The sequence below is a fragment of the Panthera onca genome, chromosome B2, assembly GCF_046562875.1.
Source record: "Panthera onca isolate mPanOnc1 chromosome B2, mPanOnc1 haplotype 2, whole genome shotgun sequence".
Classification (NCBI taxonomy): Eukaryota; Metazoa; Chordata; class Mammalia; order Carnivora; family Felidae; genus Panthera; species Panthera onca.
Window position 1 is genome coordinate 35,083,958 of NC_138343.1, and position 14,034 is coordinate 35,097,991.

The window sequence follows — 14,034 nt, forward strand, 5'->3', positions numbered from 1 at the left end:
AATTCCCATTCTCCTTTCTCCCCATCCTCTAGAAGCCCCCATTCTACTTTCTGCCTCCATGAATTGGACCACTCTGGGTCCCTTGTATAACTGGAAAAATACAATATTTGTCTTTTTGTGACTGGCTTCTTTCACTTAGCATGATGTCTTTAACGTTCATTCATGTTATATATAGCATGTGTCACAATTTCCTTCCTTTTTAAGGCTGAGTAATATTCCACTGTATGTATAGACCACATTTTGTCTTTCTGTTCATCTCTCAATGGAGTGTGTTGTTTCCATCTTTTGGCTATTATGAATAGTGCCACTGTGAACTTGGGTGTACAAATATCTACTTGAATCTCTGCTTTGCCTTGCACAACTATTTAAAGTGGCAGGAATGAATTGACTCATTAACATGACTCAAAGGTCTAGCTGCTCTCTTGCACATAAAAATAAGAAGTAAAAGGATATAAACTTAAAATCATGCTTAGCAATGTTTTAGCTTTTCTTTTTCTTTCTCTCTCTCTCTCTTTTTTTTTTTTTGAGAGAAAAAGAAAGAGAGAGAGTGGGGGGGGGAGGGGCAAGAGGGAGAGGGGAAAGAATCTTAAATAGGCTGCACGCCCAGCACAGAGCCCAACATAGGGCTCAGTCCCATGACCGTGGCATGGACCTGAGCCAAAATCAAAAGTAAGACATTTAGCCGACTGAGTCACCCAGGTGCCCCAATGTTTCAGTTTTTCTCAGAAACTGTCCAGGTAGCCAAAAATTCTTTTCTTTTCTTTTCTTTTCTTTTCTTTTCTTTTCTAAGTTTATTTATTTACTTTGAGAGAGAAAGAGATGGGGGAGGGGCAGAGAGAGAGGAAGAAAGAGAGAGAATCCCAAGCAGTCTCTGCATTGTCAGTGCAGAACCCAAAGCAGTGCTTGAAATAGTGAACTGAGCCCGAACTCACCATCTGTGAGATCATGACATGAGCTGAAATCAAGAGTTGGATGCTTAACAGACTGAGCCACTCAGGCACCCCCTAAAATTCTTTATTAATTAATATTAATTCATGTTTTTAAAGTTACCTAAGGATCTTGGAATTGTGTAATGAATCAATTTAGTTGAACCCAAATTTACATTTTTATAATCTTAAACATTATGTGAGGATTATGTTGGATTATTTGATTAGTGAGACAAAATCAGAAGTGTGGAAAATTCAGATTAACTAGTTTCTTCACAAAAAAGAAATCCAGGGGCGCCTGGGTGGCTCATTCGGTTAATCGGCCGACTTCGGCTCAGGTCATGATCTCGCGGTCCGTGAGTTCGAGTCCCACGTCAGGCTCTGTGCTGACAGCTCAGAGCCTGGAGCCTGTTTCAGATTCTGTGTCTCCCTCTCTCTGACCCTCCCCCATTCATGCTCTGTCTCTCTCTGTCTCAAAAATAAATAAACGTTAAAAAAATAAATAAAAACAAAAACAAAAAAGAAATCCAGATCTTATAAAAAGTAGAAAGTATAATTGTACGATACTTAATATAAAGCAGAGAAAACACAGATATTATTTATATTTTATAAGCAAAATTATTAAACCAATCTAATTTAGCCAAAGATCCACATTAATTACATTAACTTGGTTTTTTAAAAGCTTTCTGAGCTAGCAATTTCTTTTAAGATGGATTTAAAAAAAAATCTAGCACAGGGGCACCTGACTGGCTCAGTTGGTTGAGCATCCGACTTTCACTCAGGTCATAATCTCAGGTTGGTGATATCAAGCCCCAAGTCGGGCTCTGTGCTGACAGCTCAGAGCCTGGAGCCTGCTTCAGATTCTGTGTCTCCCTCTCTCTCTGCCCCTCCCCCACTCATGCTCTGTCTCTCTCTCAAAAATAAACATTAAAAAAAAGTTTTGTTTAATCTAGCACATTTAAAGCATTAGAAGCTCAGTTTCTTTATTTTCTGTGATTTGGGGGGAAATTAGATTTATATAAACACTTATTTGTCTCTATAAACCAATCAACACAGAACCCCTGTAAGAGACATAGTACTCTAAGTCATTAATACCCTCCAGATGCAGAAAAATATTTCATACTCACAGAAGAGTTAAAGGTATTTCTGAATTACAGACATGTAGACACATAGATACACAGACACAGTGGCTTCATATCCACAACTCACAGGCCACAGGTCAAAAGTAAACACAGGCACACGAAACTCACCTGTCCAGCTCTCAAAGAGTTGTTCTCCTTCCCAGTGGGTACAAAATGCTTCGCCACTTTGGAGCATACGTAGAAAAACCACCATCACCACCACCACCAAAGATCAGCAAATCAGGTTTTCTGCTGCCTCTCAACCAATAGACACTAGGTCTCTATCATGCGTCCCATAGAGATCAGCAATGGCCGGTCCATAAAATTGAATTCCCCATCATGGCAGCCACCAAAAATGAAAACACAAAATCAGCGAGGAAAAAAAAAAAAAAAGACAACAACAACATAAGAAACAGCAATGGGGCACCTGGGTGGCTCAGTTGGTTAAACATCTGACTTCGGCTCAGGTCATAATCTCACAGTTCTTGGGTTTGAGCCCTGCATCAGGCTCTGTGCTGATGGCTCAGAGCCTGGAGCCTGTTTCAGATTCTGTGTCTCCCTCCCTGTCTGCTCATCCCCCTCTCATGCTCTCTCTCTCAAAATAAATAAATAAATAAATAAATAAACATAAAAAAATTTTTTAGCAGAGTCAGCAAACCTAAAGTTCTGTCACACATGGGATTCCCTCCAAGAGCCAAGAGAGAAAGTGCTTGGGTTCACAGAGACCATGAAAGGCACCTCTCCAGTACCGTAGGTTGCTTGGTTCTGACATCTGAGTTTACTGGGGCATCTCCATGAAACCTCCCAAAATCTTAAAATATAATTTTCAAAAAGATAAAATTATTACCCTTGGGCAAAAATAAAATAAAGCCATCTCAAAGACTCTATTTAGCTCATTAATTAATGAGAGATATTATGAATGGTTGAAAGAGCATTTAAAAAGCTGAATAACAAAGAAGTGTTACAATGAGATGGCTGAGTTCGATTTTTAAAAGCTGGTTAATGTACAACAGGCCATGAATCTTTGAGGTTATCTGTTCCAGCAGATGAAAATTGTTTACATCTCTCCCGGACAAAATCTACAGGTTAATGTGTGACTTCATTTAGTCTGGGACCTCCAGTCTGTGCCAGGGGAGGAAATGAAGTACATTCCTATAGTCTAGAAGATGCTTGGGTGGCCTTTGCCCCTGTGGAATGCTGAAAGAACGTGCTGTCAACCTTTCGGACTTATTTTCAAATTCCAGATAATTCTTTTGGATACCGATAAACACATTCTGGGGAGGATTAGCTACTCTCCTTTATTAGGATCCTAAAGGGTGAGACTCAGAACAGATAAGTTTTGATGTTGGATGGAGAAAGGGAAAAAGTGGGGAGGAAGGTCAAGGCCGTGCTGAGGGGGGGTGCTGTCTTGGGTGGGGTCCTGGAGCCTCAAGGGTACGCCATGGGACAGGTTGGGGCTGGGACTCCAAAGTTGGGGAGAGGGGAGGTAGGAGTGGCTGAAGGCAAACACCTCTTTTTTTAATTAAAAAAACTTTTTTTAATGTTTATTCATTTTTGAGAGAGAGAGAGAGAGAGAGAGAGAGAGCGCGCGCACACACACACACACACACACACACACACACACACACACGCCTGAGTGGGGGAGGGGCAGAGAGAGAGGGAGACACAGACTCCGAAGCAGGCTCCAGACTCTGAGCAGTCAGCACAGAGCCCGATTCGGGGCTCGAACCCACCGACCGTGAGATCATGACCTGAGACGAAGTCGGTTGGATGCTCAATCGACTGAGTCGAACAGACGTCCCCAAACATCTCTTCTTCTTGAGGGTGGCCCAGCGTCTTCCCCAGTGGGAACAGCGCCCAATTTACCTCTTCCTTGCAGGTGGCCAAGTTCAGCTTCCTGAGTGGCGAGGACGAGCTGGAGATGATCTTTGACTGGGTGGATGTGGAGCAGAAGGGACGCCTCTCCCTTGAAGAATTCAGCTCTGGGCTCAGTATGTCTGTCCTGGGAGGGCCTCTGGGGACTTGCTGCACAGCCAGGAGTCCCATGCAGTGTGCCCAGTACGGGGAGGCTGGCCCGACAGGGTAGGCAATAGAGGACCTCACCACACACCTGAGAGCAATTCAGGGCGTGGATGACAATATGGATTATTCTGGAGATGAGGATACTAAGCCTGTGTGGGCAGGCAGCTGGTTTAAGACAGAGCTCCATCTTAAAACTCTAACCCAGGAGGCCTGTTCACTTCTTTTACCACCAGTGAAAGCAGTTCATTGGTTGGGGGCTCCCCTTAGCAACCACCCCCCTCCTCCAGGGAGGCCTCCAGGCTTACTTTCTGATGCCTCACTTGTGTTCTCCCAAAAAAAAGGCTTCCCTTGAGCAAGAAGTTAAACACCCCCATTCTTGGGACCACAAGCCTCGTTTCTGCCTGAGGAGAGCTTTGGTTAAGGGAATTTCAGGGAGCAGCAGAGGGTGATATTTAGTGGTTGAGGACTTCCCTGACCCTTTGTCCCCGTTGGGCAGGGCTACTCCAACACTTGATTCTCAAGACAGTCCCAAAAGGACCTAAAGAGACCAAGGCTGGCAGGGTACATTATTTCCGCTGATCTTCTCAATAGGGGTATACCTTCCAGCTCAGGGAATGGAACGTGTGATGTCCTTGCAGAGACCCTGCAAAGCACAGCTCAGCCTTAAATGTCAGCAAAGCCATCCAGAGTTCTCAGGTCTGCTGAGTCTCCAAAAGTTTGGGGGACAACAGAGAGGGAGGCCAGGAATCTGCATTTACACGTTGTAAAACGGGCGGAGTATAGCTTAAGTAGATTCCCAAGGTTGATAGGACAAACGTATGAACATGGCCCTGTATCAATGTGACCAACTCAGATACAGTTATCTCCCCAAGGGCTGAAGCAGGGCAAGATGGGAGATGGGGGGTGGGGGTGGGGTGGTGGTGAGCCCAGCCCCACTCTGCTGCCTTTTGTCCCCTCTGTCCCACAGAGAACGTCTTCGGCTCCGGCACCCACGGGGTCCGCAGAAAGAGGCCAGTGCCCTCCAAGAGGGAATCTGCAGCCGTCAGCCTCCCGGTGCTGGAGGAGGCTGACCCTGAGGAGAAGGAGGCGTTCTTCGCATTCATACAGCAGCTGGGGGCAGGCCACTTACTTCCCGAGTAAGGCTGGCGCTGTGTGTGGGGGCGGGCCCTGCCAGTCTGTGGGGGCGAGGACTCACCCGGACTCGGTGTCAAGGTGGGAGGCCGCCAGATAGAGCTGGGTGCAAATCCTGGTGTGGCCACTTGTTAGCTGTGTGACTGTGGGCCAGTGGCCTAACCTGTGACCTCTGTTTCCCAGCTGCAGTGAGTTTAAGAGCAGTTGTGGGATTAAATGAAGCCCGTGTGGAGGGTGTCTGCTCTTGAGGAGTCCCTCCCACCACCACTCGCTCCCCCTGTCCTGCCCTATATGATTGCTCCCCAGGATTGGTGGGTTGGGGGTATCAGGCTCCCCAGGGTACTCACATTCTTAAAAACATGACTGAGGGTGCCTTTCTTGACCCACAAAGAGGATCCCCCAATTGGAGTGGTTTCAGGTACAGTGAGGCCCTGGGCTGGACAGGTTTGGAGATGGGGAGGGATTTTCTCCAAACTGTCTCAGCCCCTGGGCTCATGGGGTTCACTCATGCTCAGAGAAGGGGGACCCTGCCTCTCTCACGCCTCCCAGGTCCCACTGGGTCTCTTAGAGCCGGCAAGGGGACAACTGTTGCCCGTTTACCTAACTCAGGGGGCTCTGTGAGGACAGGCTCTCAGAAGGTGGGGCCAGGAGTGGTGGGGCATGCAGCGTGGGACTTAGGGTATAGGCTGGCAGGGCAGGTGTGGTGGGGAGCCATCTGCCCACTTGGCAGCTTGGCCTGGGCTCAGCCCTCCGGCATCTGTCTTCACGACTTAATTAAATCTGTGTGAAAGCAGCATTTGTCGAGTGCCAGCCATGGGCCAGGCTCCAAGCTGATGCTTTCACTGGGCAAGTCTCATTCTCCAGCGACCTTACTGGGCAGGTATCAGCCTCCCCATTTTACCAACAAGCCCAGAGAGGGCATGGGAGTTACCAAAGTCACACAGCTACAGAGCGGGACAAGAGAGAAGGCAATGGAAGCCCTGGGCCATCAGGCCCCCGAGTCCCCCCTCCCCCCCATGCCATAATTCATCGCCAAACTGTGGAGAGACGAAGGGCTGTGGGGGTTCACGAAGGGAGAGGTTCTGGCCAAGGTTCCTGGAGGAGGTGGGAACTTGAATTGTACCTGGTAGGGTGTAAAGAGGTTAACGCGGCCCAGATGCCCGGGTCTCCTGGGGCATTGCCATTAAAATGGAGAAGTGGGCCCCCTGCCTCCTGGTCCCACCTCATATCTAATCTCTGGCTACCCCCCTTCCCCAGGCAGGCAGAGATCTGGCAGCTGTGGGGGAAGCTGCGGCAGGAGGAGCCCCAGCTGGCAGGCAACCTGGAGGGCTTTCTGGCCAGGATGACCAGCCGCCTGCAGGAGGCACAGGCCGACAAAGAGGCTTTGGAGCTGACCCTGCGGAAGTGAGTGGGGCTGGTGCGGAGTACGTGCTCTCTGCCGTTTGGCTGAATGCGAATTGGATTCCCTTGGCTCCAGAAGCATAGAGGCCTGGGGTTCACCACAGGGCCCGGGAGCTGGTGGGGGGCAGAGCTGAGCTGGAAGAAGGGCTGGCTCGGGGGGCCTGGTGAGGAAGACAGAGCTGGGCCTCAGCAGTGATGGGGATGGCAAGCGTGTCTCAGTGCAGGGCCACCATGGCACCCACCTCCAGGGACATCGCTCTTGTAGATTATGACGCATGTGGCAACCCTGGGTTTGGCGTGGAGTCTGAGTTTGGGGGTGGGGATGGTGACGCGGGAAGCGGCGATGGAGTGAGGGGGGCAACAGGGACCATGGGGCAGGGCCAGGGGAACCAACATCTTGGTGATGGTTACAGGAGTCAGCATGATGACCGATGTCAAGGGCATATGGGTCAGGGGCTGTTACTGGCATGACTATTCTCAGGGTGGCAGGGGTGAGTGGGTCAGAGGCTATTACTGGGATGACTGCTCTCAGGGTGGCAGGGGTCAGTGGCTCCTGAGGTGAGCAGTGGGATGGACCCTAAACCTAGGCCCAGTCCACCCCTGCCAGCAGCAGGGTCCCGGGGTGCTGATGTGCCGCCTGCCTCTCACCCCTGCCAGGCGGGACTCTGATCACCATCGAGAGGTGCAACAGCTCTATGAGGAAATGGAGCAGCAGATCCTCCGGGAGAAGCAGCAGCTGCAGGCCGAGGTGGCCTCCCCTGGCAGCCCGCCCCTTCCCCCTGCCCTGGACTCGCCGCTGGGGGCGAGTAGCGGGGCCAGAGACCGGCCAGTGGGGGCAGCGGGGAGGCTGCTGGGAGTAGGTCCTATCACTGCCCCCGCCCCCCCCCATCCCCCCACCCCGACCGGCTGGCATTCCCGAGAGAGGGGGTGGGGAGAGCTGTGCCTGAGCCCCCTGCCCGTCTCTGCTAGGCCTCGCTCTCTGGGCCTGTCTCCTTGTGGCCACCATCTAGGCCTGCGTCAGGGAAGTTGTCCTGAGATCCCTCCCTGCTGGGGCGTCCTGGACCCAGGCCCGGGGCCTGGATGAGGTGGAGTGTGGGGAGGCCCGGCCCTGCTGGGGCTTAGAGTGTGCAGCACTGGGGCTGAAACCTGTCTGCTCTGCAGAGCGACTCCCGGGGCCTGGCCTTCAGCTCCCAGATGCAGGAGGTCCTGGAGGCCAAGGAGCGTGAATTTCAGCGGCTGACTGAGGGCCAGAGGGAGGTGAGTGACAGCGCTTCCCCGGGAGCCCGATTTCTGAGCACAGGCTCTGACACCCATCTCCTGAGAATTCATGGGGCTGGCTGGGCTCCCGTATAAGAGCGGCCCCCTTTGCTGAGATGAGGCCAGGCAGTGCCGAGGGACCGCTGGGAAGGTCCAGGTTCAAATCCCTGCCATTGCAATTAAGAGCCATGCAAATCTGAGGCAACAACTTTGCTTGTCTTGGTCTTAGTTTCCCCATCTGTAAAATGGGAATAGCCACATCTACTGCATCTCCCAGGCTAGTTTTGTCAAATGAGGTAATAAATGGGAAAGCACTTTGAAACAGGAAAGCACTGGGCAAACGTGAGAGCTCAACGTTGGAGAGGCTCAGTGGCAGGGTGGTATTCGGCTTTTGTCTCCACTGTCCGCTGAGTGACCTTGGGCAGGTTTTTAACCTCTCTGAGCCTTGGTTTCCTCATCGGAAATGGAGATCGGAACTCTTGCTCTAAAAGGCTGCTGAGGGGCGGCTGGGTGGCTCGGTCGGTTAAGCGTCCGACTTCGGCTCAGGTCATGATCTCACGGTCCGTGAGTTCGAGCCCCGCATCGGGCTCTGTGCTGACCGCTCAGAGCCTGGAGCCTGTTTCAGATTCTGTGTCTCCCTCTCTCTCTGACCCTCCCCCGTTCATGTTCTGTCTCTCTCTGTCTCAAAAGTAAATAAAAACGTTAAAAAAAAATTAAAAAATAAATAAAAGGCCGCTGGGATGACAACAGATGCCATATCTAAGGGCCTGGCATGGTGCCTGGCACATAGTAGGTGCTTTACACATCACAGTTGTTACTGTCTCTGAGTCTGACCTAGCTCCTTGCTGCCCTGATGCCCAGGGCTCATGGCCTGTGGTCACTTCCAGTTGGCATTGTGACGAATTCTTTGGGTCTGAGACCCTGCCCTACCATCCCTTCCTTTCTCAACTCCCAGACCACCAACCTTAATAAACTCACCAGGACAACCAGCTGTCCTTCAGCAATGCACAAGGTTCCCAGAGCCTTTCCCACTGTTGCCTTGACTGGCCCTGTCACCTGGTCTCACCTCCCCAACGGGCTGATTTCCAGGTGCCTCTACAACAGCTGCTCCTTAGAAATGGAGGCAGACCCCTTCGGCCAAGGGAGGAGATTGGACTGGGGAAGTGCAGTCCAGGCAGAGAACAGCGAGTGCAAAGGTCCTGAGGTAGACACGTGCTATGAATGTTCCAGGAGCAGCCAGGAGACCTGTGGCTGGAGCAGACAGAGGGAGGGGAGAGTAGTGAAGGGGGAGGCCCGAGACCCAGTGGGGTGGGAGGGACTCTGCAAGGCCCAGGATGCCCCGGTGCAGGTTTCACCTTCCACTCTCAGTGTTCCAGCTGTGTGCCATCTCCGAGTCATGTGACTTGCTGTTGGCTCAGGAGCTCCCAGCGGACCAGATGGGGTTCGGAGATGAGCAACCATCACAGAGCTTTGAGCAGAGGAGGGTGTGATCCCATTCACGTGGCAGGCCCTTGTGGTGCTGCAATGTGTGTTCCTTATACAATTCCCTCTCTCCTCCCTACCCCAGCAATTCAAATGTCTCTCCTGGGTGGGAGGTAATGGAGCTTGTTAGGCCAATAAGGGGTAACCACCCCCCCAATCCTTTGTGTGTGTGTGTCTTTTTTTAAGTTCATTTATTTTAAGGGAGAGAGAGAACGTGCAGGGGAGGGAGCAGAATGAGAGGGAGACGGAGAATCCCAAGCAGGCTCCACACTGTCAGCACAGAGCCCGATGTGGGGCTCGAACTCACGAACCCTGAGATTATGACCTGAGCCAAAATCAAGAGTCGGCCGCTCAACCACCTGAGCCACCCGGGCGCCCCCCTCCAATGTTATGTTTAAGCTCGGTCTCCAGAAGCCTGGGGTCTGTACCCAGAAGCCTGGGGTCTGCACCCCACGGTGGCCTTTGGAGGCTCTTTGTCGCCCTGGAAGGCAGCTGGGCTTCTCCCCTCCTCACACCCCGCCTCCTGCAGCTGGAGGCCCAGGTCCAGTTCCTCAGCAGCACACATCAGGAGGCCAACGCGGAGAACCGGCAGCTTCGGGAGGCTGAGCGTGACCTGGCTGGGCGGCTGGAGGAGGCGCAGGAGCAACTGCAGGTGACCAGGGGGCGTCTGAATGCCGCCAGGGGCCACGTGTCCTGGCAGACGGAGGAGGAACCAAGGCAAGTAGCTGCCATCCCTGGGCTGAGGTGGGGACCAGGGGCTTCCTGAGAGAGGTGAGGGAGTTCTCTGAGGCTCTGGTCAGCACCAGAACACCCCCAGAATCTCCCTCCTTAAGCTTTACAACAACCATGCCAGGCTGACATTCTCATGCCCGCTTCTCAGACAAGGAAAGTAAGGCACAGAGAGGGGAAAGTCATGTGTCAAGGTCACACAACTGGGATTCACACCCACACACACATACACACACACACACGGTCTAGTGTGGTAATGGATCCCAGGCAGGCACTCACTCTACCTGTTACAGCCCAGAGGAGTGAGATGGGCCAGGATGGTCAGGGGAGGCTTCCTGGAGGAGGTGAGGCTTCATATAGGCCCCGAAGGATGGGCAGGATTGGTTGAGGGGGAGGAAGGGGGTGCGTGCAGGGTGAGAAGGACTGTGGAGTAGAGAGAGACCGGGAGGGGGGCCAGCTGTGAGGCGTTACCGATGGGGAGACATGTAAGCGGGGTTGGTATGACATCTATGTGCCCCTCTCCTGACCTTAGCTTCCTAAACCCTTTCTAGTGTCCCCAGGGCAGGTGAGGAGAAAGCTCCAGACACCAAGGCAGTCTCCTCAGAGGAGGCCCCCCTGCCTGGACTGTTTGGGGATGAGGATGACTGGGACCAGCTCCTGAACAGCTTCAACACCTCCTCGCGCAGAGCCCTGCAGCTCTCCTGGAGCCCACCCTCCACCCCGAGAGCCCCGGCAGGCCCCCAGACGCCCCGAGTAGTCAGGCAGATCTCCATCTCGGAGCTGCATTCTTTGCCGTTTGGTCAGGGGCCACCTTCAGATCTGGATGGGGCTCCAAGGAGCCCCACGGGGGCGCCCTCCAGGGCCACGGAGGGGAAAGGAGTGGATGTGGGTGGGCAGGACATCAGTCCAGAGCAGCCTGTCCAGCCTCACAGCCTGGAACCTAAGGAGGAGTCAGGGCCCGGCCCCGAGACCATCTTCCACGGGAGTTCCCCAGGGGCCCCGAGTGAGGAGTCAGGGAGCCTAGTGGCAGCTGCACTCAAAATGCTCATTCCTTTGGAGGATGCACCCCCTCCCCCAGTGACCTCCTCTCCTCCCCAGGCCCCAGCTGGGCCCAGCGAACAGCTCCAGGCCTCATACTCAGATGACAAGAGTCCAGAGCCCGGGCCTGTCCCAGTCAAGCCGCCCAGGCAGAGAGAGGCCCTCCTCCATCAGGACCCACACGCTGCTGGCTCTGAGTCAGGACTGGGGTCCCCAGGAGCCGGAACCCCCACACCGGGGCTGGCTGAGCCCTCCCAGGATCCGGAGCCTGTGGGTCGGGCTCCCACAGAGGGATTGGAGCAGGGCCAGCTGGGCCCTGGTGTGCAGGAGGGCCATCTTGGAGGGCCAAGAGAAGCTCACAGCCAGGTCCTCGGGCCAGAAGGCCTGTCCACCCTTTCCCGCAAGAGTCTAGAAGAAGAGCCCAAGGTCGAGGAAAGGAAACAGGTGGATCAAGGAAGCCTAGACCTCAGTTCAGGGCAGTCCACTGAGGCTCATGGCCTGAAAACGGGGCATTCAGAACACCCCCAGCAAGACGGTCTGCCTGCCCCTCGCCCACATGATGTACCACAGGCTCAGGCTGAAGCAGGGGCCCCTGCTTCTAGAAAACGGTCACCTCCACTGGACTCTCCCCATGAAGGGGCTCAGCGCGGGGATGGAGCAGGGCCCCGGGAGCCCACACAGAACCTCCCCACCATGGTTGAGCTGGAAACCCACCCCATGCCCTCACCTACAGCTGCTCATACAGAAGAACAAGGCTCCCTACGACCCAGGGAGCCAAAGGCAGAGAACAGGCCTGAAGACCCAGGAAGTGACTCCAAGGAGGCTGAGCTGACCCCATCCTCAGGGTCCCTCACTGCCAACGAGCTTCCAGCCAACCCTGATTACCTCTTTCACATCGTCTTCCTGGGAGACTCAAACGTGGGCAAAACATCCTTCCTACACCTGCTGCACAAAAACACCTTCACCCCTGGGCTGGCAGCTACTGTGGGTAAGAGCCCACCTGGGCCGGGGGGTGCGGGGGAGAGGGGGGAGGAGGCTGGGGGGAGGGGAAACCCAGGGCCCGGAGCCAAGGGGCTGGAGCAGGGCCAGAGAGAGCCGTCTCCGGGGAAGCTGCAGGTTCTCCTGGCCACGGGCCCTGCATTAGACTTTATTTTATGTGGGCATAATCTTACTATTTTACTAATTATCTCTAATTATAGGTAATTTGCTTTGCTGCATTGATCTGATGAGCTTATAATGTGCCACATCAACAAAGCACCCTGCAATTTAGGGGCCAATGCTGGTTGATGGTGAAAACAAGCAAGTCTCCCCCCACATGGGCCGTGGGCAGGCCACTGCGGGGGTCCCTGCACTCACATTTGTTCAGGATCAACCCCCCAGGCCAGTTAGCCAAGCTCTGGCAGGAAGTTGTCTTGGGCAAGTTGAACACTTTACACAGAATGTATTTCTAGAGTAGGGTCAGTTAGTACCTGACTTCAAATCCCCTCTCTGCCACTGGCTAGCAGTATGAACTTGGGCAAGTTATTTAACCCCTCTGAGCTCCCAAACCCTCATCTGCATATAATGGGGACAAGAGTGCTAACTTCCTAGAATGGTTGTAAGGGTTACTTCCATCCATACATGTCAAGTCTTAGAATAATATCTGGCATGTCATAAGTGCTCAATAAATAGTTTTTTTTTATTATTATTAAGTTTTTAAAATGTTTTTTATTTATTTTTGAGGGGGGGAGGGGCAGAGAGAGAGGGAGACAGAATCCGAAGCAGGCTCCAGGCTCCGAGCTGTCAGCACAGAGCCCGACCTGGGGCTCGAACCCACCAACTGCGAGATCATGACGTGAGCCAAAGTCTGGCGCTTAACTGACTGAACCACCCAGGCACCCCTGTTTTTATTGTTATTATTGTAAGTAAATATTTGCTAATGTCTAATTCAGTGGCCCCTGCAAATGAAATGTCCCCAACCACAAAGACTCCTGTACCTAAAAACGTCAGGGTATATGACCACTTGGCATCGTATAGAGCCACAGAAATGCAAGCTCAGGAATGAAGAGGAGACCCACTTAGGCACAAAGACGGGGGCAATCCGTGTGTTCATGTCAGTCAGGGTGCAGGCTGTCTGGGGACCAGTGCCAGGCCAGTGAGTAAATGACAGCCTTCATGCACAAGAGGCTCTAAGACAAGTTCTCAAACTTTTTTCTAAGAATCCTAACCTGGGGAACCAGTTAAGAGTGCAGTGTCCTTGGGAGTAGGGAACTCATAGCAGGCCTGGTCTGATGTTGAGCGGGGTCACAGGGTCTGCAAGGCCACCGTTATTAATCACTAAGTTATTGGTTACTGACTACCTACCGTGCCCAAGCCTGTCTTACATGCCTTATTCCTTACAGAAGCCCTCCCTGTATTAAATGATCTGCCTCCATTATTATGTGATAAGAAGGTCCCACAGAATTCAATCAAGAAAAACACAGGTTGCAAAATTGTAAAAAGACAGGTCGAGCCTGAGCTCACTGCTAGGCAGCTTGGGAGTGTCTGAGATCCAGGTGGGTGAGACCAATCTGTCCCAGGGCCAGCTGCGGTTTGGTGCCCCCTGGTGGCTGCCATCCATCTGGCTTCATTATCCATGGGGACGATTCTGGCTTCCCCAGTCTTGAACATTTCCCCACTCAGCGTCACCTCTTCCATTCTCACCCCCTCTCAGAAGAACAGGGCTAGGTGGAGTCCCAGAGCCAGAGCCAAGTGGGTTATATCTGAATGTGCATTTGTGCCAGGCTTTTCCATAGCCCCATTTTACAGATGAGGGAAACAGATCATTGAAGACCTGGTTAACTTTCCTGCCCTCGCTGGGGCCCAAAGTTCATTAGCCATAGTCTCCTGCCTTCAAAGCACATGCCCTACCCTCTTCTGGGTCTTACCCTCTTCTGCGTTCAGCATTA

General features: G+C 52.8%; 1 protein-coding gene across 1 annotated transcript in view; it reads left to right on the plus strand.

The window, feature by feature from the left end:
• RAB44 (RAB44, member RAS oncogene family) overlaps positions 1-14,034 on the plus strand; it is a 33,644-nt gene that overhangs the window by 10,584 nt on the left and 9,026 nt on the right. Inside the window, exons 3-9 of the mRNA XM_060615349.3 lie at positions 3,927-4,038; positions 5,037-5,205; positions 6,458-6,604; positions 7,259-7,349; positions 7,763-7,858; positions 9,870-10,057; positions 10,621-12,095. Of these exons, the coding sequence (XP_060471332.3) occupies positions 3,927-4,038; positions 5,037-5,205; positions 6,458-6,604; positions 7,259-7,349; positions 7,763-7,858; positions 9,870-10,057; positions 10,621-12,095 (2,278 nt within the window). The remainder of the gene's footprint in view (positions 1-3,926; positions 4,039-5,036; positions 5,206-6,457; positions 6,605-7,258; positions 7,350-7,762; positions 7,859-9,869; positions 10,058-10,620; positions 12,096-14,034) is intronic.